Source organism: Cibotium barometz, chromosome 6 (genome assembly GCF_041138505.1).
Source record: "Cibotium barometz isolate CiBa-2024 chromosome 6, ASM4113850v1, whole genome shotgun sequence".
Taxonomy (NCBI): domain Eukaryota; kingdom Viridiplantae; phylum Streptophyta; class Polypodiopsida; order Cyatheales; family Cibotiaceae; genus Cibotium; species Cibotium barometz.
The window spans coordinates 33,422,190-33,448,119 of record NC_141051.1 but is presented as its reverse complement, the minus strand read 5'-3'; the positions used below and the strand labels follow the sequence as shown (position 1 = coordinate 33,448,119).

Genomic DNA, 25,930 nt, shown 5'->3' with positions numbered 1-25,930 from the left:
TACACACACAAGCAAGCTTAGTTTCGTACATCGTGGCTCGAGCCCATTCAAGAATCTCATCAAACCGTCGCCAGCGAAATCAGGAGATAATCGCGTTTTTTCCAGCGCTTGTTTTTCTGAAGAAAATGAAGATCTTGTCTGGTCCAGTTGTAAAATGGATCTAATTCCTCTTAGCCCCAGGGGTTTTCAAGGGTTCTCTACAAGCTGGTGAAGTCAGAATTTGATTTGATCAAGTCTACAATGAGATCCAAGCTCTTCATCAAATCTGCAGGTGACTTTGGAAAAATAGAGATTAAGCATTCAATGTTTGGTCAAATCTTGTGTTTCTTGGCTTAATCCTCTACTAGACTAATCGCTATTGCTGGCCTTGAAAGGATTTGAGCTCATTTGAACTCTAAGGCCTCAGATCTGGACTCCCCGCATACTCTATTTTCTACACACAAAACAGAGGATTAATTTGCTAATCAGTGCTAATCACTATTTTTTGGTGCAATTGAGGCTTCAAATTAACCATTAGGTATCTGATACAAATCCCTATAACTTTAGATTGCAATTCGAAGATGGTTTGATACTCCAACCATTCCGTACAAATTGGTTACCCTTGATTTAATGTAATTTTTGGTGATTTTATGCTGATAAATCTGTTAAACACCAGATTGAGTTGTAAAAGAGTAGACACTGCCCTTGAATCTTGAAATTGGATCAAGAGGTAAGACCCCCTTCACATCATCATGAGTACAGCACAAGAGATAGCCAAATTTAATGGGGAGCAGTTTTACACATGGCAGACAAAAACCATGTATCTGCTCATGAGGAAAAATCTGTGGGGGCTACTTGAGGGAAGAGATGAATGTCTAGAGGTGAGAGGGGAAAATGAGTGGAAGAGCAGGAATGAAAAAGCATTGGGACTTATTGCGCTCAGTTTAAATGATTAAATCATTCATCACATCATAGGGATACAATGGGCAAAAGATGCATGGGATGAACTCAATAAATTATTTGGCACACAAGCTAAAAATTCAAAGATAAATCTGTTAATGCAATTCTACATTGGATATGAAGGAAAGTGAACCTTTAATCACACACTTGAACAGATATAAAAGCATTAAGCAACAACTGGCAGCTATTGGCAAAAAGGTAGAAGATGACGAGGCACTAGCAGTGCTTCTGAAGAGTGTGGACAAAGGTGAATATGAAAACATTGTAGCAACACTAAAGAATGTACCTGAATTGAATCTACACGAGATAAAAGGAGCTCTACTAGAGCAAGAGAGCAGTGGCAAAGAGAATAAATAGCTCGACTCAATAGCAGGAGAAGAAAAAGCATTCTTCACCCGAGGAGGATTCTCTCGAGGACGAGGACGAGGACGAGGACAAGGACGAGGAAGAGGCAGAGTAGAAGGAAGGACCTTGACTTGCCACAACTATGGAAAGCCAGGACACATGGCAAGAGACTGCTATACAGCAAACCCAATGGAGAAGGAACAACATCGGCAAACTTCATGGAGGCTCCTAAAGAAGTGGAGTCGGATCATCTTTTCTAAGAGAGAGAGAGAAACCCCACAACCCAATGTAACCTGCCCCAACAAAGTAAAACCACCTCTGAGCCACCAATGATGTAGGCCATGTGGTAGATGTATGTGTGAGCACTTTAGTCAAGGTCACGGGCACTTGTAGTAGCCTTAGACACATAGAGAGAGAGTGTGTCAAGGACTATGAGTTTAGGGACTTGAGGCACTGGTCGCGGACTATCAAGTAAGAGGGAAACTTGGTATAGGGTCGAGGTGTGCTAGGAGTATTCACTTGAGGGGGGGGGAGGTGTTGAAATATACAAGTGAATAGGGTGTGTGCGAGAAAAAGCCCTTGGCTAGAGGCTGTAAAAGAGAATGTGTAAATGTGAGAGAACCTGTGAAAAGGTGAGAAGAATCTACTGGGAGAGAATAAAGGGTAGCATGAGGAGATTTAGGAGGTGTGGAGATATTCTGGGAGAGGTGGACAGAATCAAGCAAAAGAGGTGGAGTGAATCAAGCAAAAGAGGTGGAGTGAATCAAGGAGAAATCAGTGGGATTAGATGCTTGGATGTAAACCCTATAAATTGAGGCATTGGCCTAATGAGAACTTGCTGGTTTTTTATTATCCATGCCTACATTAAGCTATTAGTTAATTGCTCAATAATCACGTCTTAATTATCATCTAATCTCTTTGTTAATGATGTTGATTCTAGCATTTGATCCACCATAGCTCATCACATTGCTGTAATTTTAACAAATATCTCAACATCTTAAACTAGTCAGTGAAACATGTTCAATGCTATGGTGTGAAGATGTTATATCCTAGAACAAGTGTCATAAGAGGTTTTCAGTAAGTCACACCTTATATGTGTGTTTAACACATAAAACCATCATGAAGCTAGTAAAGCCCTAAAAAATGATCAATCAATTCCTTTGTTCATAATACTCATACTAGCTTCAGTAGATATCCACTTCTCAACTAGTTTTCAACATTTGCATTGATTTTTAAGGTTTTTGTGAATCTAAGAATAGCTACATTTATTTTTCACATTTCCTTTAATGGATAATTACTCTTCAAGTTTGAGCATCAAGAGTTGTATAAAATTTATTAAGGTTTTTTGAATCTAATAACAGCTACATTTCATATTCATATTGTCTTTAGTTGGACAATTACTCTTCAAATTTCATCATAAAAAATTGTATCGATTTTATTGATACAATAGGCTCACATTAAAAGGGTTACATTAGAAGGGTCCATACCACTTTTTTTATAAAGCTACAATGCAAAGAAAGCAAGTTTTTGGGTTTGTATGATACAAGGTTTGTAAAAGGTGGCATTTGGTTAAGATTGAATGGAATGGGTAAAGTTGGTCTAATCTTCCCCCATCAAGTAAACAGTTAGAACATAGGGAGGTTGAGGGGAGCCCCAACTAATAAAATATAGGAGCCCTTTATTTTTCTAATAAAATAGAGGTCATTACAAGATATCCAATTTCACCCTCAATCTACTTCAATCAAAATAGAGATCATTATATGAGCGCATACCTAATGTCACTCTCAATCTACTTCAATCAAAATTATTTCTCCTCATAGAATATAGAACATCAAAAGAATATATATTTATTGTTACCCTCAATTTACTTCTATATGAGAAAAAGAAAATGAAACAACAATGATTGCATCTTTGCTTGCATTGCAATATGTATTGATAAGTTATGTTAATAAACATTGTCTACATTGGAAATATTCTTTGAAACATTAACATTCATGCACAGGTAACTTAGCACTATCATTTTGGTAGCCAATGAAATAACTTCAATAGATGTGGTGTTGGTAGAGAGAGGAATGAATTGGTCTTGTGAGTAATTAATACCCCCACTTTATTATCTGTAGGAGCATAACGTAGACCCTTAACATCCTAAATGTTTGGGAGATGTTTCTTTCTTTTAAGGATGCCATGACTAAAAGGCTACCCTAGTTTTATGCCTACAAAATTTTACTTTCCTATGAGGTAACTTTCTATTTTAATAGGCGAAATCCCCTTCCATGATTTATCAAAAATGTCAACCTTGCATACATGCCTATTTAATCTAAATGCAAGTGCTTTGCATAGTTAGAACATGAAATGTTGATTTTCGATGTTCATGATGCTCACTTTTGAGCACTTCAAGCAATATATATATATATATCTAAAGTTCAACTATTGCAAATTCTTAATCGTTTAAAAAATGCATTGGAATATACGTTCAAACGTGTAGTTTGGTGAAGCATCCTATCAAAGGTAAAGGGCAAGCTTGCCCATCAAAAAGTAAAATTAGTTACATGTCCCACACCAATACATACTGCTAAAAAGTGCAGTATGGCATACATTAAAAGCTCAAAAAATGTTTTAAGAAACATGAGTGATGAGCAAAATCCTCAAATGGCATATAAACATGAGTGATGAGCAAAATATGACATCGTCAAATGCCATATGAACTATTGTGGGTGCCCCCCACAAAACATGGCATTCTCAAATTCCATATGAATTATGTGGGTTCCACCCACATGCAATTGTTGAAGAACACAAAAAAAAAGGATCATGGCTTGTCCATATAGAGATACTTGAAATGACACCTAACAACTCATAGATAGATGCCACCATGTCCATTGGGATGCTTGAATTGACACCTAACAACATCACCTTTTCAAGGATAGATGGCACCTTTTGTGAGTAGATGTAATTGACTATGAATTCTTGTAGCGTTTCTAGGATAGACCCCACCTTTCATGAAAATGTGATAAATGAGTGTATGAAGGTGAGGTATGAAGGAGGAAGAGGTTAGCATGAGTAAAGAGGAGAGGGAGGACGAGGGCGATGCAAGGGCTCGTAGGGTGAAAGGTCAACTGAATGCTCACTAGAGCCATTCGAGAAGGATAGTAATGTGGCAAGGGGTCCAGAGTGGGACTTCTTGGTGTGTCTGATGTTGGAGGGGCCACAAGGGAGTCCATCAGTGTAGAGAGGCCCAGAATTGCCCTTTGTAGGCCTAGGCCCATAGTTGTGGTTGACAGTGTTAAGCTTTGTATTGTTGCCTTTGACCTTCTTTTTGTTGGTACACGTGTCACTACATGATTGCTTGAAAGCGGGGTGCTGTGGAGTGGAGAAAATGGTGCTAGGATCAGGCTCCGGATGAGGAGATGGCCTTTGCCAAAAGAGGAAATGTTTCCAAGGTTTAGAGGGTTTGGGGATCTTTCTCAATTTGGACTCTAGCTCTCTATAGGCATCTAATTGCTGTTGAGAGCTAGCTTGCAGCCAAGAAGTGCGCTTGCACACGCTCTCCTGAGCCGCTGATGTTGCTGCTGCTGCCGCCGAAAGCTTCAAGTGTGTTCGAGCCTCAGCCAACACCTGCCAAGCACCCCCTCAAATTATGAGAGTTAATCCCTTGCAAAACCCCATCTAATTAGGACTAATTACTTGAAATTTGAGCACAAAACCACGCCTATTAGCCTCTTCCTCTACTAAGTAAGTACTATCAGCAATGTATTTAGATGCATATTCATTACAAGCAAGTTGGTGTGAATCGAATTCCTACTTATTTTGCTTAGGACGACTCCGCTATTTTGAAAGTGGCAATAAATTAATTTTTGAAAAAATGGTTCAATGGTTAATGATCAATTAGGATTAATTGAAAGTGAAAAATCCTAGTAGAGTTTTCTTTTTTCCCCTGAAGCCAAATGGCAATGATTAGAAAAAGGAAAAATGGTGTTTAATGACGATAATTAGGACTGCTTATATAGAAAAATAGTCATTAATAATTGATTTCTTTTAAAAAGGGCATAAATGGTGGCAATAACTTTCCAAGTAGCCAAGAGGTGTTTTTATACTTAAATAACAAAGTCCTTACTATTAAGGTCTTTAATTAAGGTTAATTACGCGGAACATTTACGACAAAGTCTAACTAATCGAATTTCAATTATATGACAATACACAATGGAGATTACGGAGTGATTAAGGGTAATTAATCAAGCCACCTGCGCGTAATCTTTCTCGGGATCGAACTCCACTTCGCATTGAAGGTGAGCGCTAACGAGAAAATCATCTGCAGAGGCCAGAGGAGACGTCGCTGTGGAATACAATTGAACCTTCACTGCTCTCTCCGTAATCCTGTTGTAATTAGGGTTTGCATTAGCTTTAACACTTCATAATTAGGGCTTGCGGTAGCTTAAAAAGCTTCCTTAATTACCATGGATTATACTGTTGAGGCTCTAAGTTTGTTGTTGCAGATTTGGCCTTCGATTTCTTCCTCCACTTTGCTGCAAAACCCATCAAGCAAAATCACGCTTGATTACAAGCAAACAACCAATTCAAGCCACTTAACCACACCATTTCCTTTTCCTAAAAACTAAACAAATTAAACTACTTCATTACATGCAGAAAATAGTAATTAAACGAGCTTCGCAACCCACTTAATCACAAGAGAACAAACAACCAAGGTCCTTAATTACAAGACAGCAACACTAAGGTATTTAATTACAAGAAAACAACCCCATCAAAGTACAGGATTACACATGTAATTAAGGAGCTCAGAAACTTAATCAAACCACATAATTGCCCAACAGGGAAGACAAAATGGCAAAGAGAAGTAAAAAGCAATCTATGGGGTATTAATGTAGCAGAGAAAGAAAAAACAGAATTTACCATAACCCTTTAGGAAAGAACCCATTTAAGAGAATCAAGTCAACACACGGCATCCAAACTTCGAAGAGAGAATCTTTTGCAGGAGTGATCGATTGCCATATAAGCCACATGCAGAGGAGCCAGCTTCATAACTGCGCTTCCCTGAAAACCGAAAATAAATAAATAAATAAGAAATAGACCAAAAAAAATTAAAATAATTTAAATTAGTTACAAATTTGTAGTACATACAACCCCAATACTTGTTTCTTTGATTTTACTTAATGATGCAATAAATAAACACACGCATCGTATCCGTACTCCTACGAATTACCATTATTTTGAATTTTTAAAGCTAACTGTACAATGCACTTCAGTGTCAAGCTTCTGGGCTTTGCATTGCTTGCTGTCAGAAAGCTATTCCTGATGTGCACACATTAATGACATTTTAGCTTATATCAGGCATTAATCTTGATAATCTTTCCTGTGAGAGTGCAGCATGCTAAATTACAGAGAGGTTAAGATAACTATAGCAGCAATTACTCGAGCGCTTAATATGTTTTTTTGGGCTTGTTATGATTGAATCGGGAAGTAAGCAAGCCTGCAATATGGTCTGATTAAGAATAACTAATCAAGCTTCAGAAGCTCTAGGTACTAGTTTATGAACAGAAACTCTCACACTTACTCTCTCTCTCTCTCCACAGACAGACAAACACATTCTATGATACTATTCTCTCTCTCTCTCTCTCTCTCTCTCTCTCTCTCTCACACACACACACATTCTATGTTTCTATTGTATTAAGAAGCTGCATCCCTACACAACAGAAGCTGTATCAAGAAGCTGCTTCCCTACACACACACACACACACATTCTATGTTTCTATTGTATCAAGAAGCTGCTTCCCTACACAACAGAGGCCTCAGATTAGGTGGATTTAGGCAAACATGTAACAGTTAACTGATTCTTGGCAAGACACCCACCTGTACTTGAGTGTCTCGTGTCTCAAAGTTAATCAAAGTGACCTGAATTTTGCCTCTCTTCTCATCTTCACAAAAGAAGAATCTTGGGTACTTCAACACATTCTCTAACCAAGTTGTGCTTTGTCACCCAGGAGCTGATATAAGATCCAACATTAACAATATGAGGGTCTGCATGCAGATAAGCCACGTTAATTAGAGTCTACAAGGAAAGGCTAAGGTCATGTATAGAGATATAGCTCGTTTGATCAACAGAAGGCTATGGAAAGGCCTAAGCAAAAGTGGACTGGTGGGTGGGTGTGTTTGAGAGAGAGAGAGTGTGTGTGTGTGTGTGTGTGTGAGAGAGAGAGAGAGAGAGAGAGAGAGAGTGTGTGTGTGTGTGTGTGTGAGAGAGAGAGAGAGAGAGTGTGAGTGAGAGTGTGTGTGTGTGTGTGAGAGAGAGAGAGAGAGAGAGAGGGAGATGAATCAAGAGGTTTTTCCTCTCAAAAGGGCTCCAAGCCGGCCCTAAATAAGAGGAACCCATGTGTTGTGATGAGATTTGGTAGCAAAATTAGAGCATTTATCAAATTTTATCATAGAGACCAATGTAATAAGAGCCTATATCAATTAAGCCCACAATTTGGGTCCAATGTAGTAAGAGCCTACATTAATTAAGCCCACAGATTGGGTCCAATTTGGGAAATATTCTTACACGGAGGAGGAGGGTAAAGAAAGAGCTTTCTTTGCTTTCTTTGCAGCTTTGTGTAACGTCTAGGCCGGACATGCACAACCTCCACCTCCTCCTACTACTATAGCCTGCTTTGAGTCCCCCTTCCTCGCGTGTGTGAAAACAAAACGTACCCCCTCTCCTGGCCTCACCGTTCCACCCCCTTGTGAGAAACGTACTTTTGTCCCCATCTCTCATGGGGGACACAAAAGTCTTTTCCACCGCTTGTCCCCCTCGCCCTTTTGGTCAACCACCTTGGCCCCCCACCCAAGTAAAAGAGAAGCAGTCCCCTAGCGTGCATTCACATGTTGAACCCCCTAACTAAAAAAAAACTATTTTCTCAAAAATTGGAAAACCTTCATATATAAAATTAAGAAATTATCAATGAAGAGTTTTTTTCTATTTTTGAAGGCATTTGTACTATATTCCCTCAAATTTTGCAAGTATTGGCACCTTCAATCTATAAATTTGCATGTATTTTTAAAAAATTCAAGGTACTAAACTCGGGTTTTTTTCGAGCACTGCCCTTCCCCCCCCCCTCAAACAATAGATGTCTTCACCTCCTCTTAGTCAACCCTAACAGACATGTTCATTTCCAATGTTCTTTTAAAAGTACTTTTAACCAGTTGATTTTCACAAAAAAAAAGATTGAAATTCGACTTTCTCCTTACAACAACTTGAAGGCTTCAGTGTTACCAAACCTGCAAATCTCAAGATTGAATCAACAAAATCTAGTTACATTCTAACCTTGTCTTATTTTAAAAAAAAAATTGGCTCAAAATACGTTTTTGCTAACTCTCTTCATATCTACCATAAGGATAGTCCTCTCTTCTTCCTTTTTGGAAGTAAAGATGTCATAACACCCTACTAAACAATAAGCTTCTTTGCTTCATTGATGTCATAACACCCTACTAAAGATGTCATAACACCCTACTTAAAACAATAAGCTTCTTTGCTTCATTGATGACTTGGCTATAAAACGTTCTTGAAGGACCTATCCCCTACCCACCCATCCCTCCCTTTAGCATGATGTATTGGTGAATTTTCCACCTTGGTTTACACATTTTGTCCATATTCCCATGTGAAGTACCCCTCACAATCTCATCCTAACAAACAAGCAAGTTGATCATGACAAGCGTATGGTATGATTTGCTTGTACATCCAAAATCTTTTGACAATGAAATGTATTGGGTAAATGTTGACACATGGTTTGCTTCCCCAATTTTCCATGTAAATTTCGAGAACTATAAACATGGCTTCCACTAAAAGGATAAATGAAACAATTTTAGTATATGCTTATATATGCCTTGATTTCTTTTTTAGGAAGAATAATTTTGTGTGTGTGTGAGTGCGCACGCGCGCATGTACACGTGCATGCCTGCATGTAATTTAAATTTAAAAAATGGATGTATAAAAGCTTGCATCATAGAGAAAGCACTCAAACATGTTGCACATTGCCTCATGAAAATTAGCTTATAGACTCCAAGGAGAGATTAAGATCTTTACCTAATGGGTATTCAATTGATGATGTCACTTCGAAGGATAGTGCCCACCATGAGATACAAGCATTCAAACATGTTGCATCATTGCCTCGTGCAAAGCTTAAGACTCCAAGGGCATTAAAAATGTTTCACCCTTTATCTACTCGGTATTAATTGATGATGCTTAAAATGATAATGCTCACACTGTTGAGTCGTCACACCATGTAAACATTAACTATACAATCCTTGAGCCAATCTTTCTCACCATGTGAACATTAACTATACAATCCTTGATGATGCTTAAAATGATAATGCCCACATTGTTGAGTCGTCACACCATGTAAACATTAACTATACAATCCTTGAGACAATCTTTCTCACCACTACATTAAGAAAAAATTCTCACACTTATCCCACTAAACCTTATGGTCGTCTTCAAGGTATTCCATAGCAACATCTCATTTCAAATCTCATCAGGCTCTCAAGATTTTATAACGAGCAAAAAAAAAAATTTCCATTAACAAAAAAATGGCTCTAGTCTCCATGTCTTTCTTGAGGTTTTTTTCAATGCCCATGGTCAAATCTCTATAATATGCCCCCAAAACATGATCACTTCAAGGTTTCCAAAAAACTTCTTAACATATTCAATATTATTTCATGATCTATGTAATCTAAATACATGCAATCTAGGGAAGTTTTTTCTTTGTGGGTGGGAACAAAAAGAGAATTTAAAAAAGGCAAGCTTGTCTTCTTAAAAGATTCCATCTTTTTAGTTTTATGTTTCTCCAACTTTCAAAGACTTTCACCATTTATGGTTGCAATCTTCAATGTTCTCTCTTTGTCTCCAAGACCACACTACAGTTTTTTACACCTCCACCAACCCCCACAATCAATTAATGTTTATTAAACATTTAAGCATTTTCATCTCAATGTGTGCCTCCAAATCTAGGATAAGCTTCCTTGCATTTTCTTATGTTTCTCTACATCCATTGTGTGTTGGGAAATATGCATCATAAAGCTCCACATTCCCAAAAAAGACTTGTATGTAAGTTGCATGAAACTTTGAGTTCATGAACCTCTAGAAGCTTTGTTTCCTATAATTCAAGATTGGACACAGTCATAAGATTAGTTTTTTATGAAGCTTTACCAAGAGGCAATGCTAGGATAAAATGCCATTTCTTTTTTGGTGGCATTTATACTTAAGGAAATTTTAAAATGCTTTAAATTATTCATATCCCTTTTTCTTAAAAGCAATATCTTTTTATGATTATTTAATCTATTCATGAATCAGTTGATGAACATTAGGATCCTTTATAGAAGAACAAATGCATGGCTACTTGCAGACTCAACTTCAAGTTGTAGCATCTAAAAGATATTTCATTCTATGACCTAAACGCTAGGGATGATCACCAATTGATGATCTTAGACCTTAGCCTAGTTGGTGTGGAGATATGAGATAGGATACGGTCAAAGAGTCTAATTATTGAATGAGTCCATGGGTCTAGATCTTAAAAAATTTGCTAAATCAATTGTGCATGATATAAACTTGTTCAATCACTTATGCATGATATAAATTTGCATGCTTTAGAATTCACCAATACAAGAGAGTGAATGCTATTGACTTTAAATATTATCATGTACTTAGATTGTTTACATCCACCTTAATCTTCCTTTAATTTCGTCCCTCTTTCCTCCTTACGTTTCACGATTTGTTTACATCATATAAGAACATATGCTAAGGGACTTATCCCTTAGCATAGACATCCACTTTGATCTTCCTTTAATTTACTCCTTACGTTTCACGATTTTTTTACATCATCTGAGAACATATGCTAAGAGACTTATCTCTTTTAATGAAATAAGCTTTTAGGAAATCTAGGCATTAGTGTTATTTAAGACCATTGCAAGAATACAACAACATATCCAAGTACGATGCTTCTATGAAGCAAACAGAATGTCATTGCACTGAAAATGGTCTCATCACTCTTAAAGGGTTGTCTGGTGTGTTAATGAAGTTTTGCAAAAGACCATGTGGCTGGTGAAGTTCCAAAATTGACAATGTATAGTCATTTAGATTCAAATATTTTTTGGGAAAGTTGGGGGGATCCCTTGCCTACCCCGAATGTTTTGTGTTTACCAAATAAAAATTAAGTAAAATAATAATAATACTAATGTTATTGTACTTGCATAGAAAGATAAACACATTACAAAATAAGTATGCCAATACAAATAAAGAAACCATAAGGTATATAGATATCGAGAACAAAAAAAAAATACACATTAGGAAAGGTATAGCAATCAAGAACAAAAAATATGGAAAAGCTAGAAGGTTCATAAACATGTAGAGTTAAATATAATGCATAAAAATCTAGTCATTCTCATGTTTATCATGATAATATCAAAATATAAAAGCAAAACTCATCAAGGGTTAATAGATCCATTTCTTAACATGAGAGAATTTATGCACAATTTCAAATGATCACGGCCTGGGTTGGCAAGGTAGCCAAATTGGATTGCCACCCTCGTAGTAGCCTTGAGCTACAAGCAACTATTTTTCCACCCAATTTTTTATACTTTGTAGATATATGGAAAATGACTCTCTTTTTTTTTGTGGAGCTGAAGGTTTTTGTACCCTTGTTGGTAGCATGAGTTGAAGGTTTGGTGCCCTTCCTAGTATGTGGGAAGCCCTTGCACCATAGAAAGATTGCAGGGAATAATCCAATGTCATGGGGCTTTGCCCAACCACACCTAGGAGCACAAACAACTCAAGTGAGAAACCAAATTACCATGGCCTAGCACACAAACGCACAGTCAGGGTGTGTTACTCACCTCGTGAAAGCTTGTTGCCTAGGATTCTTGTAGGAGATGATGTTGCCATGTAGTCGCACCCGAAAGCTCCACTCGGCCTCCATTGTCACCACCGTCACACTCCAAAGAAACCTCAACCCACCTCTCACCACTTAATCTCTTTTGATGAGGAGAGGGGTTAAAGGGTTCATTATGCAGGACTTCCAGCATATAGGGTAAGACTTGATTAACATTGGTAGTTGTTAGAGAGTCTATACCCTTAGAAAGTAGGTCCATCAGCATTGAGGTTTGTGTGGAGTAACCCTTACTAAAGTAAGATTTGGTTTCAACAGGATTGGTGAAACATGTTTAGCAATGCGAGGTTATTGAGTTGGAGATAGGACCATGTTTCTTTGATGGTAAAGACAGAGTTGAAGGAATAGTGGAGGATTTTCTAGAGAGGGCTATTAATGGGGAAGGCATGTCTTCAAGTGGAGAGAAGTTTTCTAGAAGGAGGCTAGTAGCCTTTTGCGTTGAGCTTTATGTTGAGCATCATAGAGCTCAGTGAGTGTTGAATCTTCATTATCACAAAATGGTATCACCAACTCTGTGTTGTCGACCTTCAAGATAAATGTTTTTCTGTTGAAGGATACTTGAGCTTGGTCTCGTCAACAATCCATTCACATCCCATAATTCAATCTACTTCTAACACATATTCAAGCACAAAGCATGTTCATCTCATTGAAGGGAATCCATTCAAGATGAGCTTGTAGTGCAAGTCAACCTATCAAATTTAAAAGTTCAAAGGTCATGAGATTGTGTTCACACCATGGGTAAAGTTGAGCTTGTATTGCCTTGGACAATTTAACTCTAACCTCTATTCTAGGAAGATTTAGGCTAGGGTTAATTTAAGGTATTGGATATTGAAGCTCCACCTCTAAAGGACACCCAAGATGAGTCATGACAAGTAACCTACTAGAACTCACATTCTGTGTTTATCCCTCAATGAGAATAGTGAGATAGTCCCAAGTTTCAGTGTAATTGCACTAGCATCTATCAAAACAATGTGTCTAGGGTTGATTATGGGTTGTCCCGATACTCAAGTTTTCTCCGATATAATGTTGTGACGGCTTGACGACTAATCACAAATTTTTTTAGTTCAACATTTTTTTCTATTGGAAAATCTAGCCAAACTTTGATAAATTCTTCAAATGGAATTATAGATGTCTTAGTTTTAGCTCTAGTTTCAATTTTAATTTCCCATTTGCTTTCAGACATAAGCAATGAATCTTCATAAATATTCATTCCATGGTTCACTCATAAAGACATAAAGACTTGGTCAAAATCATTACCATCCTCTCTCTCTCTCTCTCTCTCTCTCTCTCTCTCTCTCTCTCTCTCTCTCTCTCTCTCTCTCTCTATACACCGCATATGCCATGATGGAACTCTTCAACCCTCCATAGTATGCCTACTGAGAAAACCCTAAACGTAATTCGTAATATATAAAAACCTTATAGGTTCACTCACCCTAAGACTCATTCAGAAGCTTGTGAATCCTCTTGAGATTTTCACGGTGGTATTAGAATACGTTCTATATAATGTAGCATTTTAGGTCTAGGTAGTCTAAGGCATAGATAGATTATAGGGGTGAAAAAAATGGAAGCTCTATCATGATTTTCACAAGTTATGAGTGAATGCTCCCTCAATATGGATCTATAATGCATTAGGCAAAATTTGGACTCAAAAAGGGCCCTCTAAGAAATGTCATATTAGCTTTTTCTTAAAAAAAATTGGCTGCTCATTAAATTTTATAAATAAAATCAATTTTTTTCGAAGATTGTAGATTAGGAATCTACTCTGCGAGATATTTCCCATGATATATAGCATGATGGAAAATTTTTTAATATTCAAGAAGTTCCCAAATTGGTGATGAGGTGGCATGCAACTTTTCATATTCAAGAAGTTTCCAAATTGGTGATGATATGGCATGCCATGTCATCACCAATTTGGAAAATTCTTGAATGTGAAAAATTTCCCATCATGCTATATATCATTGGAAGATCTCGAAGAGTAACATACCACATCATCACCAATTTGGGAAGTTCTTGAATATTAAAAATTATCCATCATGCTACATATCATTGGAAAGACCTCAAAGAATAGATTCTAAATCTATGATCTCTGAAAATAAATGATTTGATTTATAAAAATTTAACCATCATGCCATTTTTCTAGAAAAAGTTGACATGGCATTTCTTAGAGAATCCTTTTTAGTCCAAATTTTCCTTAAAGATCTTTTCTCTCTAGAAAATACTGGCTTGCAGAATCATTCATAGATTTGTTTTTTCCTATTATAAAGGATTAGTTTTGGTATGTAGTACCTCTTCCTATCGGAAGGAAAATGGATACTCTTCTTATTTTTGTGTTTGGGTTGCTTTTATAGATTTGATATTATGTGGTTCAATTACAATAGGTGATGTAGTCAAACATTTAACATGTCCCTCACATGTTACAAGAATAATATTCTTACGCCTTCTCAAGCCTAGGGTGATGCGTTAAGTTTGCAGCCATGGATTGGAATGTTAAGGGCACTAAGTGGACACTCTAAGGAATGCCACATCATAAAAAAAATGGGGCCATGGTAAATTTTTTGTAAATCAACTCCAATTTTTTCGGAGGTTTCATATATAGAATATACTCTTCAAGATCTTTCCATTGATATATAACATGATGGAGTTTGGAAATGATCCATGGAAGATGTATAAAAAGTAGGTTCAGAAGTGATGATGTGGACCCTGTACTGTAAGATTCCTCCTTACCCTGAATAATGAAAAAGCTTTTACATCAATCCCCTATAATTATTCCCTATTTATGAATACAAGAAAATATTATTTTTCCTTGTTTTTGTCTAGAGAGAAGAAAAATTCTAGAGAGGTAATTCAATATTGAGATATTTTAAGATATAAAAATTCTCCTAATATCAAAAATATATTTCCCTGAAACAGAAGTTCAAAATAAATTCTCCAAGGTGCATTAGGAATCAATTAAAAATGATATAAGTGACCTTAAGGGTCAAGATTTTCAGAAATTTCTGGATTATGGTCCAATTAAGGTTCCTATGGGCCTATAGGATTAATACAAGTGCTGGGATGAGATAAATCCAAAGAATAAAAGAAAATACCCAAAAAATGAGTAAATGCTCACATAAGATGAAGAGTTGACTGAGTACAAGGTTTATTATTAAAAATTAAGAGATATTACTAAAAAATAAAATATTTTAGAGGAATGATGAATTTTTGACACCTTGGTAAGGAGAGGGGGACCTTTGAGGTACGCGCCTCCTTCACGTGGGTGGAAGGGTTTTTAATTCAAAAATATTGAGATATTTTTATCTCTCCTAGATCAAACTGGACCAAAATGGGAGCTAAACTAGTCCAAATCTTGTCCAAATTTAGCCAAGCTGAAGCTGGAAAATTCTAGAACTTAGTTGGACTCAATTAATGGCCTCCCTCATTCTTTTGTATTCTCATCTCTGAGCTATACTATGCCAGTATTACATTAAAATAATCACATTTTCTATTATCCCTTAAAAATCCTCTACTTTTGGAGAGATTGGAGCTTCTCTCTCTCTTCAATAACTCTTGGAGCTTTCTTCTCAACTCACTAAACCAATTGATTGGTTGGGGGCTTCACTTCTAGATAAAGAAGCAAGCCAAACTTAGAGAGGTAAGAAGGAATTTCATGGTTTTTTTTAATATTCTCAATTGATTTCACTTCTCAACCCCTCTCAAGCTTGAGAAATTTCTAATTAGTTGTTTTTAATGCAAATCAAGCTTTCTCTAAGAACTTAATTAATCACAAAAAAGATAATCTTTATGCTTATTTAGATTGCTTTTTATGTATATCTCTCTCCCAAAAGAATAGTCATTCCTATGGCTAACTCTTTAGAAAAAGAATGCTTCTCATTGATAAATTCTTAATTCAAAACCAAACTCTAAGCTTGTTAAGGTAGAGGTTAAGAAAATAGTATTTTTATGCTTTTATGTTAATAAAATTATGGTAATTTATTATTTAATTCCATAATTTGGATTTAAGTTTAAGGATAGTTCTTCTATCATAATTGTATTACAAAGTCTTATTCTTTTTAGAAAAATTAAAAATTATCAGTAATAGCAGCAAAGCTATGGAAAAAATTTAGAAAATACTACATATCTTATTTTTATGCATAATGCTAAAAGAGGACTTCCTACCATATTCTAAGATTGGACATCCTATGCTAAAAGAATGATTTTCATCAAATTCATGGGAAATAAAATTTTAATATTTATGCATAAATAATTAATTAAAGAAAAGAGAAATTTTTGGTAATTTTATTTTATGCAAAAAGAGGAATGCCCATGATAATGGAGATCCATGTAATTAAATGGAAAAAGATAAATTTTGGTATATTAAAATAATGAATATTTTTATTTAATTTTTAGTAAAATTTTAGCTAAATTTATTTTATGCATGAGAAATTTTAAATGATAAAAGTGGAATCCCCATGACATTTGGAATTAAATCATTTAAATGGTAAAAGTGGAATTCTTGGCATAATTGAAATAATGGGTATTTCTATTTAATTTTAAGAGAAATTTTAGATAAATTTATTTTATGCATGAGAAATTTTTACATGATAAAAGAGGAATTCCCATGACATTTGGAATTCAATAATTTAAATGGTAAAAGTGGAATTCTTGGCATAATTGAAATAATGGATATTTCTATTTAATTTTAAGAGAAATTTTAGATAAATTTATTTTATGCATGAGAAATTTTAAAATGATAAAAGAGGAATTCCCATGACATTTGGAATTCAATCATTTAAATGGTAAAAGTGGAATTCTTGGCATAATTGAAATAATGGATATTTTTATTTAATTTTAAGAGAAATTTTAGATAAATTTACTTTATGCATGAGAAATTTTTAAATGATAAAAGAGGAATTCCCATGACAATTGTAATTCAATCATTAAATGAGAAAAAGAGGAATTTTAACTTATTCAAAAAAAATGGATATTTGTATTTAGTTAAAAGAAGAATTTTTATGGTATTCAAGTAGAGAAAGATTTGAATTAAATTTTGGTGACAAAAGAGGAATTTTCACCATAATTCCACCTAGAGAATTAGGGATGATAAATTAAATTGGTAGAAAGAATATCCTTAGATAAATCACCAAATTAATAATTATCCAAAATTAGACTAAATGAAAGAAGAGTATATTTTATAAAAATCAGATATTCTTATATAGAACCATTTCTTATGGTTAGGAAGGAATGAAATTCATATAGTGGAATTTTCCTTATGGTTAGAAATTCAGTAGGTATTTATCCGAAGAAAATCCCTAGAATCAAAGTTAGAATTAAATCGGATAATTTTGGTTAGACCACAATTGTGAGAGGGACGGCCAGTAAACTACTTGTCCATCTCTCGATCTGAATCAAGCAAAAACCTCTTGTGACCAATTTCAGTTCTTAATACAAAGAATAAACTACAGTTGAATTAACCTAGTTTTCCCTTGATCGAAATCACCAAGAATCTAGTTGGACATTCAGTCAAATGATGGGTCGATTACCCTGATGAGAGATCAATGATTCTCATTAAGAAAATATGGATTAACGAAAAAGGGTTTTGTGGAACCAATCTCAAACCGGGATTTTTACTTGCATAGAACTATTTTCTTTAAAGGACTGTTTTATGCTAGAATGCTAGAGGAAGCTTACAGTAGCTAGAGCCGTGACTATAGCTGAGGAAGTGGAGGAAGCCAAAGGGCAGATCTATGCCACAATAGAGCATTAGGGGAATAACCGTCAATTTTCAGTCCTCCAGACTCCAGCAGAGTACCAGGGTAAGCAATTCAAGCTTTTGATTGATTCGAGTAGTACTCATTCTTTTATTTCCCCAGGATGTCTGCGTAAGTTAGTCCTAAATCAAAAATCAGGAAAACCTATGCAAGTAGAATTGGCCAGTGGAAAGATTCTTTTCACACACCTTGAGACAGACCTTATTCAGTTTAATCTAGATGGGAACGTAATAGAGTGCCAATTTAGAGTCCTACCCTTGGGAGTCTATAATGGAATCCTTGGAATGGATTGGCTCCATAAGAATCAGGCTGACATTCACTGTCTCACAATGGACCATCTCTTTCCTTGACCTTCACAGGAATAAAGTTCAAGGAACTAGAATTTCCAAATCCCCAGTGTTGCAATTATCCAAGGCTTCTAAATTGTTAAAAGGGCTCATAAAGAGGCAAGATGTTTATGTCATTAAGATGAATCCGATAGACATAAAATGCAAGGCTAAAGAACTAGAGTGGTTAAGTGAGTATGCAGATGTGTTCCTTGAACAGCTGACTGAGATGCCTCCGTCTCGCTAAGTAGATCATGAGATCGAGTTAACCCCCAGAGCTCAGCCAGTAGCCTAGCGTGCATACAAAATGCCAGTCCTCCCTGAAGCCATAGAACTCAAGGAACAGTTAAGACAACTGTTAGAGCAGGGATTCATCAGACCCAGTGTCTCACCTTGGGGTGCGCCCATTCTCTTTCAAAAGAAGAAAGATGGAATGCTAAGACTCTGTATTGACTACAGAGGATTAAATGAATTAACAATTAAAAATAAGTATCCTATCCCTAGGATTGATGAACTGCTGGATCGGTTAAGTGGGATCCAAATGTTCACAAAGTTAGATATCAAAACCGGGTACTACCAGATCAGAATCAAGGAATAGGACATCCCGAAGACAACATTCAATACTCGCTATGGGCATTATGAGTTCATAGTCATGCTATTTGGATGATTGACTAATGCCCCTACGACATTTAATCGTCTTATGCAGGATATTCTCAGAGAATACTTGGATGATTTTGTTCTTGTCTTCTTTGATGATATCTTGGTGTACTCAAAGAATGCTGCAGACAATGAAGATCATGTGCGTAAGGTCCTGGAAATCCTAAGGAAACACCAACTCTTTGCAAAGAAGAGCAAGTATTCTTTCTCTGTTGACCAAGTGGAATACTTGGGATTCATAGTATCAAAAGATGGGATTTCTCCTGACCCCGCAAAGATTTAAGCCGTCGTAGATTGGCCGGAACCCAAGAAGGTAAAGGAAGTCAGAGGATTCCTAGGATTAACCGGATGGTATAGGATCTTTATACCCAGGTATGCTCAGATAGCATCCCCTTTAACTAACCTTCTCAAGAAGAGTAACCTTTTTCAGTGGACTGCAATGTGTCAGAGTGCCTTTGATAAACTGAAGACAGCCTTAGTAACCAACCCTGTCCTTAAATTGCCAGATTTTACCAAACCTTTTGAGGTAGTTACTGATGCCACTGGGTTTGCCTTAGGGGGTGCTCTTATGCAAGAAGGTCATGCAATGGCCTATGAATCCAAAAAACTCAGAACACATGAGAGAAATTATATCGTCCCGATGACTTGGAGTTACTCTCAGTAGTTTATGCTCTGAAGTTGTGGAGACATTATCTTTTGGGACAGAGGTTCGCCTTGATGTGACAGATCATCAAAGTCTAAAGTGGATCTTCACCCAAAGGGATCCTAACATGCATCAAAGGAGATGGATGCAAACCCTGCACAAATTCGATTTTGAAATTAGGTATCAGCCAGGGAAAGAAAATGTGGTGGCAGATGCGCTCAGCAGAAAAGCCTCCTTGCTTGCAATTACAGTGGTGTCAAATCCATTAATCAGTAAAGCAAGGGAGAAAATCATGCAGGACAAATTCTTTGCCCCTATTGCTACCCTTCTGATGGAGGAAAGCAAGACTCCTTAGGAAATGAGTCGAGTTCTTGGGTACAAATTAGATGAAGGATGCATGTATTATAATAATCGGCTATGCATTCCCAATGACGAGGGAATAGAATTCTGAGAGAAGCCCATGATAGCCTGATAGTTTAGCTGGATATCCAGGGTTTATAAAAACCTATATGTCTGTGAAGAAAAGCTTCTTCTAGCCAAGACTCAAAAAGGCTATACTTGATCATGTACGGAAATGCTTAGTGTGTCAGAGAGTCAAGGCAGAGAGAGTCAAGATGCTAGGAAAACTGCAACCTCTAGACATTCCACAGATGAAGTGGGAATGTATCAGTATATGGACTTTATCACTGGATTACCTTCAATGCAATCAGGTTACAACTCCATTTTTGTGGTAGTTGACAGGCTAACCAAAGTTTCCCATCTATCTGATTCCAGTGAAAGAAACATACACTGCAGTGGATATTGCCAGAGTTTTCCTTAAAGAGATCTTCAAATTGCATAGCTTACCCAGGAGGATAGTAAGTGACAGAGATCCCAAATTCACATCGAAATTCTGAACTACATTCTTTGAAGCAGTAGGAATTTTCTTGGATCTTAGTACAGCCTATCGCCCCAAAACAGATGGCAAGATTGAAAGAGTGAATCAAGTAATAGAGAATATCCTTCAGTCATGCTGCGGTAGGGAACCCAAGAAGTGGTTAAGCCATTTGCATATCTGGTTGAATTTGCTTACAATGCTTCTTATCATCGAAGCATTGGGATGAGTCCTTTCAAAGCTTTGTATGGACAAGATTGCCTTACACCATTGACTTGGTCCGACCCATTAATCAAGGTCGAGCTGTCCAGACAAATGCTTGATGACATGGACCAGCAAATGCAATCAATTCGTAAAGATATTAAGGTAGCCCAAGATAGGCAAAAGCAGTATGCAGATAAAAAGAGATGAGAGAGAGAGTTTGAAGAATCAGATATGGTCTTCATTCGAGTATAACCAAAAGAAGTTCCTAATCTTTAGGAAAGTACACGAAGCTCTCTCCCAGATACTGTGGACCGTATGCTGTTATAAAGAAAGTGGGCGATCTAGCTTTTAAACTTCTTCTGCCTCCCCATCTCAAGGTACATAATGTAGTCCATGTCAGTTTGCTTAAGAAATATATACCCAACCCGAGTCACGAACATGCTTGATGATGAACAATTGATTTCTTGAAATCAAGGTCAGATGGTACTCCAACCTGAACAAATCCTTAATGTTCGGAAGAAGGTTCTCAGGAGCAGAGTCTTGAGAGAGTTTTTAGTCAAGTGGAAGTTCTTCCCTCTAGAAGACACCACCTAGGAGACAGAAGAAGAGTTGGCAAAAGATTACCCCCACTGTGCGAGATGAGAATAATCTTGTGTTTTTCAAGTGGGAGAGAATGTAAGATTCCTCCTTGCGCCTGAATAATGAAAAAGCTTTTACCTCAATCCCCTGTAATCATTCCCTATTTTTGAATACAAGAAAATATTATTTTTCCAAGTTTTTATCTAGAGAGAAGAGAAATTCTAGAGAGAGATAATTTAATATTGAGATATTTTTGGATATAAAAATTCTCCTAATATCAAGAATATATTTCCCTGAAACAGAATTTCAAAAATAAATTCTCCAAGGTGCATTAGGAATATCAATTAAAAATGATATAAGTGACCTTAGCCTAAGGGTCAAGATTTTCAGAAATTTTTGGATTATGGTCTAATTAAGGTTCCTATGGGCCTATAGGATTAATACAAGTGTTAAGATGAGATAAATCCAAAGAATAAAAGAAAATACCCAAAAATGAGTAAATGCTCATATAAGATGAAGAGTTGACTAAGTACAAGGTTTATTAGTTAAAAATTAAGAGATATGATGAATTTTTGACACCTTGGTAAGGAGAGAGGGACCTTTAAGGTAGGCACCTCCTTCACATGTGTGGGAGGGTTTTTAATTCAAAAATATTGAGATATTTTTATCTCTCCTATCTCCTATATCAAACTGGATCAAAATGGGAGTAAACTGGTCCAAATCTTGTCCAAATTCAGCCAAACTAAAGCTGGAAAATTCTAGAACTTAGTTGGACTCAATTAGTGGCCTCCCTCACCTATAAACAGCCCCTCATTATTTTGTATTCTCCTCTGTGAGCTATACCATGATGCTAGTATTACATTAAAATAATCATATTTTCTATTATCCCTTAAAAATCCTCTACTTTTGGAGAGATTGGAGCTTCTCTCTCTCTTCAACAACTCTTGGAGATTTCTTCTCAACTCATTAAACCAATTTATTGGTTGGAGGCTTCACTTCTAGATAAAGAAGCAAGCCAAACCTAGAGGTAAGAAGGAATTTCATGGTTTTTTTTAATATTCTCAAATGATTTCACTTCTCAACCCCTCTCAAGCATGAGAAGTTTCTAATTAGTTGTTTTTAATGCAAATCAAGCTTTCTCTAAGAACTTTAACGATTAATCACAAAAAAGTTAATCTTTATGCTTATTTAGAATGCTTTTTATGTATATCTCTCTCTCCCAAAAGAATAGTCACTCCTATGGCTAATTCTTTAGAAAAAGAATGCTTCTCATTGATAAATTCTTAATTCAAAACCAAACTCTAAGCTTGTTAAGCTAGGGGTTAAGAAAATAGTATTTTTATGCTTTTATGTTAATAAAATTATGGTAAATTTATGATTTAATTCCATAATTTGGATTTAAGTTTAAGGATAGTTCTTCTATCATAATTGTATTACAAAGTCTTATTCTTTTTAGAAAAATTAAAAAATATCAGTAATAGTGCAAAGCTATGGTAAAATTTTTAGAGAATACTACATATCTTATTTTTATGCATAATGCTAAAAGAGGACTTCCTACCATATTCTAAGATTGGACATCCTATGCTAAAAGAATGATTTTCATCAAATTCATGAGAAACAAAATTTGTGTTTATGCATAAATAATTAATTAAAGAAAAGTAAAATTTTTGGTAATTTTATTTTATGCAAAAAGAAGAATTTCCATGATAATGAAGATCCATGTAATTAAATAGAAAAAGAGAAATTTTCGTATATTGAAATTTTATTTAATTTTAAGCATAATTTTAGCTAAATTTATTTTATGCATGAGAAATTTTAAATAATAAAAGTGGAACTCCCATGACATTTGGAACCCAATCATTTAAATGGTAAAAGTGGAATTCTTGGCATAATTGAATTAATGGATATTTCTATTTAATTTTAAGAGAAATTTTAGATAAATTAATTTTATGCATGAGAAATTTTTAAATGATAAAAGAGAAATTCCCATGACATTTGGAATCCATTAATTTAAATGGTAAAAGTGAAATTCTTGGCATAATTGAAATAATGGATATTTCTATTTAATTTTAAGAGAAATTTTAGATAAATTTATTTTATGTATGTGAAATTTTTAAATGATAAAAGAGGAATTCCCATGACAATTGGAATTCAATCATTAAATGAGAAAAAGAGGAATATTAAGCTTATTTAAAAAATGGATATTTGTATTTAGTTAAAAGAAGAATTTTTATGGTATTTAATTAGAGAAAGATTTGAATTAAATTTTGGTGACAAAAGAGGAATTTTCACCATAATTCCACCTAGAGAATTAGGGATGATAAATTAAATTGTTAGAAAGGATATCCTTAGATATTTTATGTGGATAAATCACCAAATTGATAATTATCCAAAATTAGAATAAATGGAAGAAGAGTATTTTTTATAAAAATTAGATATTCTCATATAGAACCATTTCTTAATCCATTATGGTTAGGAAGGAATGAAATTCATAAAGTGGAATTTTCCTTATGGTTAGAAATTTAGTAGATATTTATCTGAAGAAAATCCTTGGAATTAAAGTTAGAATTAAATCGGATAATTTTGGTTAGACCACAACTATGAGAGGGACGACAAGTAAACTATTTGTCCATCTCTCGATCTGAATCAAGAAAAAAACTCGTGACCAATTCCAGTTCTTAATACAAAGAATAGACTACCGTTGAATTAACCTAGTTTTTCCTTGACCAAAATCACCAATAATCTAGTTGGACATTCAGTCAAATGATGGTTAGATTACCGTGATGAGAGATCAATGATTCTCATCAAGAAAATATGGATTAACGAAAAAGGGTTTTGTGGAACCAATCTCAAACCAGGAATTTTACTTACATAGAACCTTTGTTTTCTTTAAAGGATTGTTTTACGCCAGAATGCTGAAGGAAGCATGTTTAACTAAGAAGAGGCTCATTGCAACAGTTGGCGAGGAGTCATCGAGGGACGTCGCTCCTAGCAAAGCCTACCGAGGTCTTGACCAGCCTTGGTATGGTTAAAATGGTGCGCTTTTGGTGTATGATGGGCGAGGACCGACGAAGCAGTCCCTGAGTGAAGTGCTAGGACACCTAAGTAGGATCCTAGAGGGTTCTAACCAGGTGATACATGGGCTCACGATTGCTACGACACCCATGTGTATGTCGAGGAAGATTCGACGAATGAATTGAAAAGAACGACTTTTGTGAATCGAATTTAGATATTAGATCTTGTTGGTTGACTAACAAAGAGTCCAGATGATATATTTTGTAATACGATGGACTCAATATTTTGGAGGATTATGATCAGTAGTAATACTATGATTTTCATTGAAAGATTGTTTAAAGGCAGCAGAATCTGTTATAATGGCAAATTCATATTGGGTGTGTGAGTGGTATGCCTACCTTAAATTTTGCTTGAAGCGCCGGCAGCTAGGGGGCCTAGGGACTCTTTTCCTCAGTACTCGGGTAAAACATAACCAAATTTTTATAAAGGAATCCCACCAATACAGTGGTTGGCCGGTTGGCTAACCCATGGGCTAGAGGCTGGATCGAGGGATTCCTGCGATACAAATAAGTTACGATTAGTTATGTTAGTTAGATTAAGTTCTAGGAAGACCCTTGTTCTGTGGGAGGGAATTAGCGGTTGTACCTCGTCTAAAGGAGGAAAAAAGCGGTGATTCTATGGACCAAGTGCAAGTCTCTTCTTTGATCTGACCATGTGACTTTCAAGTTCAGTCGAATCACTTTGGATAGTAAGACCTTGACTCGTTAGATCAATTCCCCCTGTTAGAAGATTTTTCTGGTGGAATCGCCCGTGCCTTCCGGGCGAGGAAATTTTTTCGGGCTCAGTTTCGGAGGAACCTCCGGCTAGTCCTGTCCGGACATCCATGGGCGAGGCCTCGAGTGTGGATCCCTGCCCCGTGCGAGAGGCTGAGTTGACTGAGTACAAGGTTTATTAGTTAAAAACTATGAGATATTACTTAAAAAATGAGATATTTTAGAATAATGATGCATTTTTGACACCTTGGTAAGGAGAGGGGGGCTCTTGAGGTAGGCGCCTAGTTCACACATGTGGATGAGTTTTTAATTCAAAAAAAATGTGATATTTTTATCTCTCCTAGATCAAACCAAATCAAAAAGGGAGCCAAACTGGTTCAAATCTTGTCCAAATTGAGTCAAACTGAACCTGGAAAATTCTAGAACCCAATTGGACTTGGTTAGTGGCCTCCCTCACCTATAAATAGATCCTTAGTCTTTTGTAAAAAAATATGTGAACTATACCATGCCAGTATTACATTAAAAATAATGATATTTTTTATTATCCCTTAAAAATCCTCTACTTTTGGAGACATTGGAGCTTCTCTCTCTCTCTCTTCAACAGGAGCTTTCTTCTCAACATATTAAACCAATTGATTGGTTGGGGGATTCCTTCTAAGATAAAGAAGCAAGCCAAACCTAAGGGTCAGATGAAATTCATGGTTTTTTTAATTATATTCTCAATGATTTCACTTCTCAAGCCCTCTCAAGCTTGAGAAGTTTCAAATTAATTGTTTTCAATGCAAATCAAGCTTTCTATAAGAATTCTAATGATTGATCACAAAAAAGTTAATCTTTATGCTTAATTAGGATGCTTTTTATGTATATCTCTCTCTCCCAAAAGAATAGTCATTCCTATGA

At 35.9% G+C, this 25,930-nt stretch overlaps 1 protein-coding gene across 2 annotated transcripts; it reads right to left on the bottom strand.

The window, feature by feature from the left end:
* Positions 1-3,917: 3,917 nt before the first annotated feature.
* Positions 3,918-7,512, bottom strand: LOC147637661 (uncharacterized). 2 transcript variants are annotated; one of them, XM_086799487.1, is made up of 5 exons: positions 7,147-7,512; positions 6,190-6,330; positions 5,735-5,804; positions 5,523-5,655; positions 3,918-4,896 (listed from the first exon to the last, which is right to left on the bottom strand). In XM_086799487.1, the coding sequence occupies exons 2-5, from the start codon at positions 6,212-6,214 to the stop codon at positions 4,333-4,335; spliced, it is 792 nt and encodes a 263-aa protein (XP_086655613.1). In that variant the 5' UTR covers positions 6,215-6,330; positions 7,147-7,512; the 3' UTR covers positions 3,918-4,332. The 2 variants fall into 2 exon arrangements, with proteins under 2 accessions (XP_086655613.1, XP_086655614.1); XM_086799488.1 differs by lacking the exon at positions 7,147-7,512 and adding an exon at positions 6,500-6,919.
* Positions 7,513-25,930: the final 18,418 nt, after the last annotated feature.

Excerpts from the sequence above, each read along its gene's own strand:
- LOC147637661 (XM_086799487.1), bottom strand. The coding sequence starts at position 6,214 with ATGGGTTCTTTCCTAAAGGGTTATG. Across the intron at positions 5,805-6,189 it reads TTCTTTCCTAAAGGGTTATG|CAAAGTGGAGGAAGAAATCG; the intron begins GTAAATTCTGTT and ends TGGGTTTTGCAG. Across the intron at positions 4,897-5,522 it reads CCGAGAAAGATTACGCGCAG|GTGTTGGCTGAGGCTCGAAC; the intron begins GTGGCTTGATTA and ends GGTGCTTGGCAG.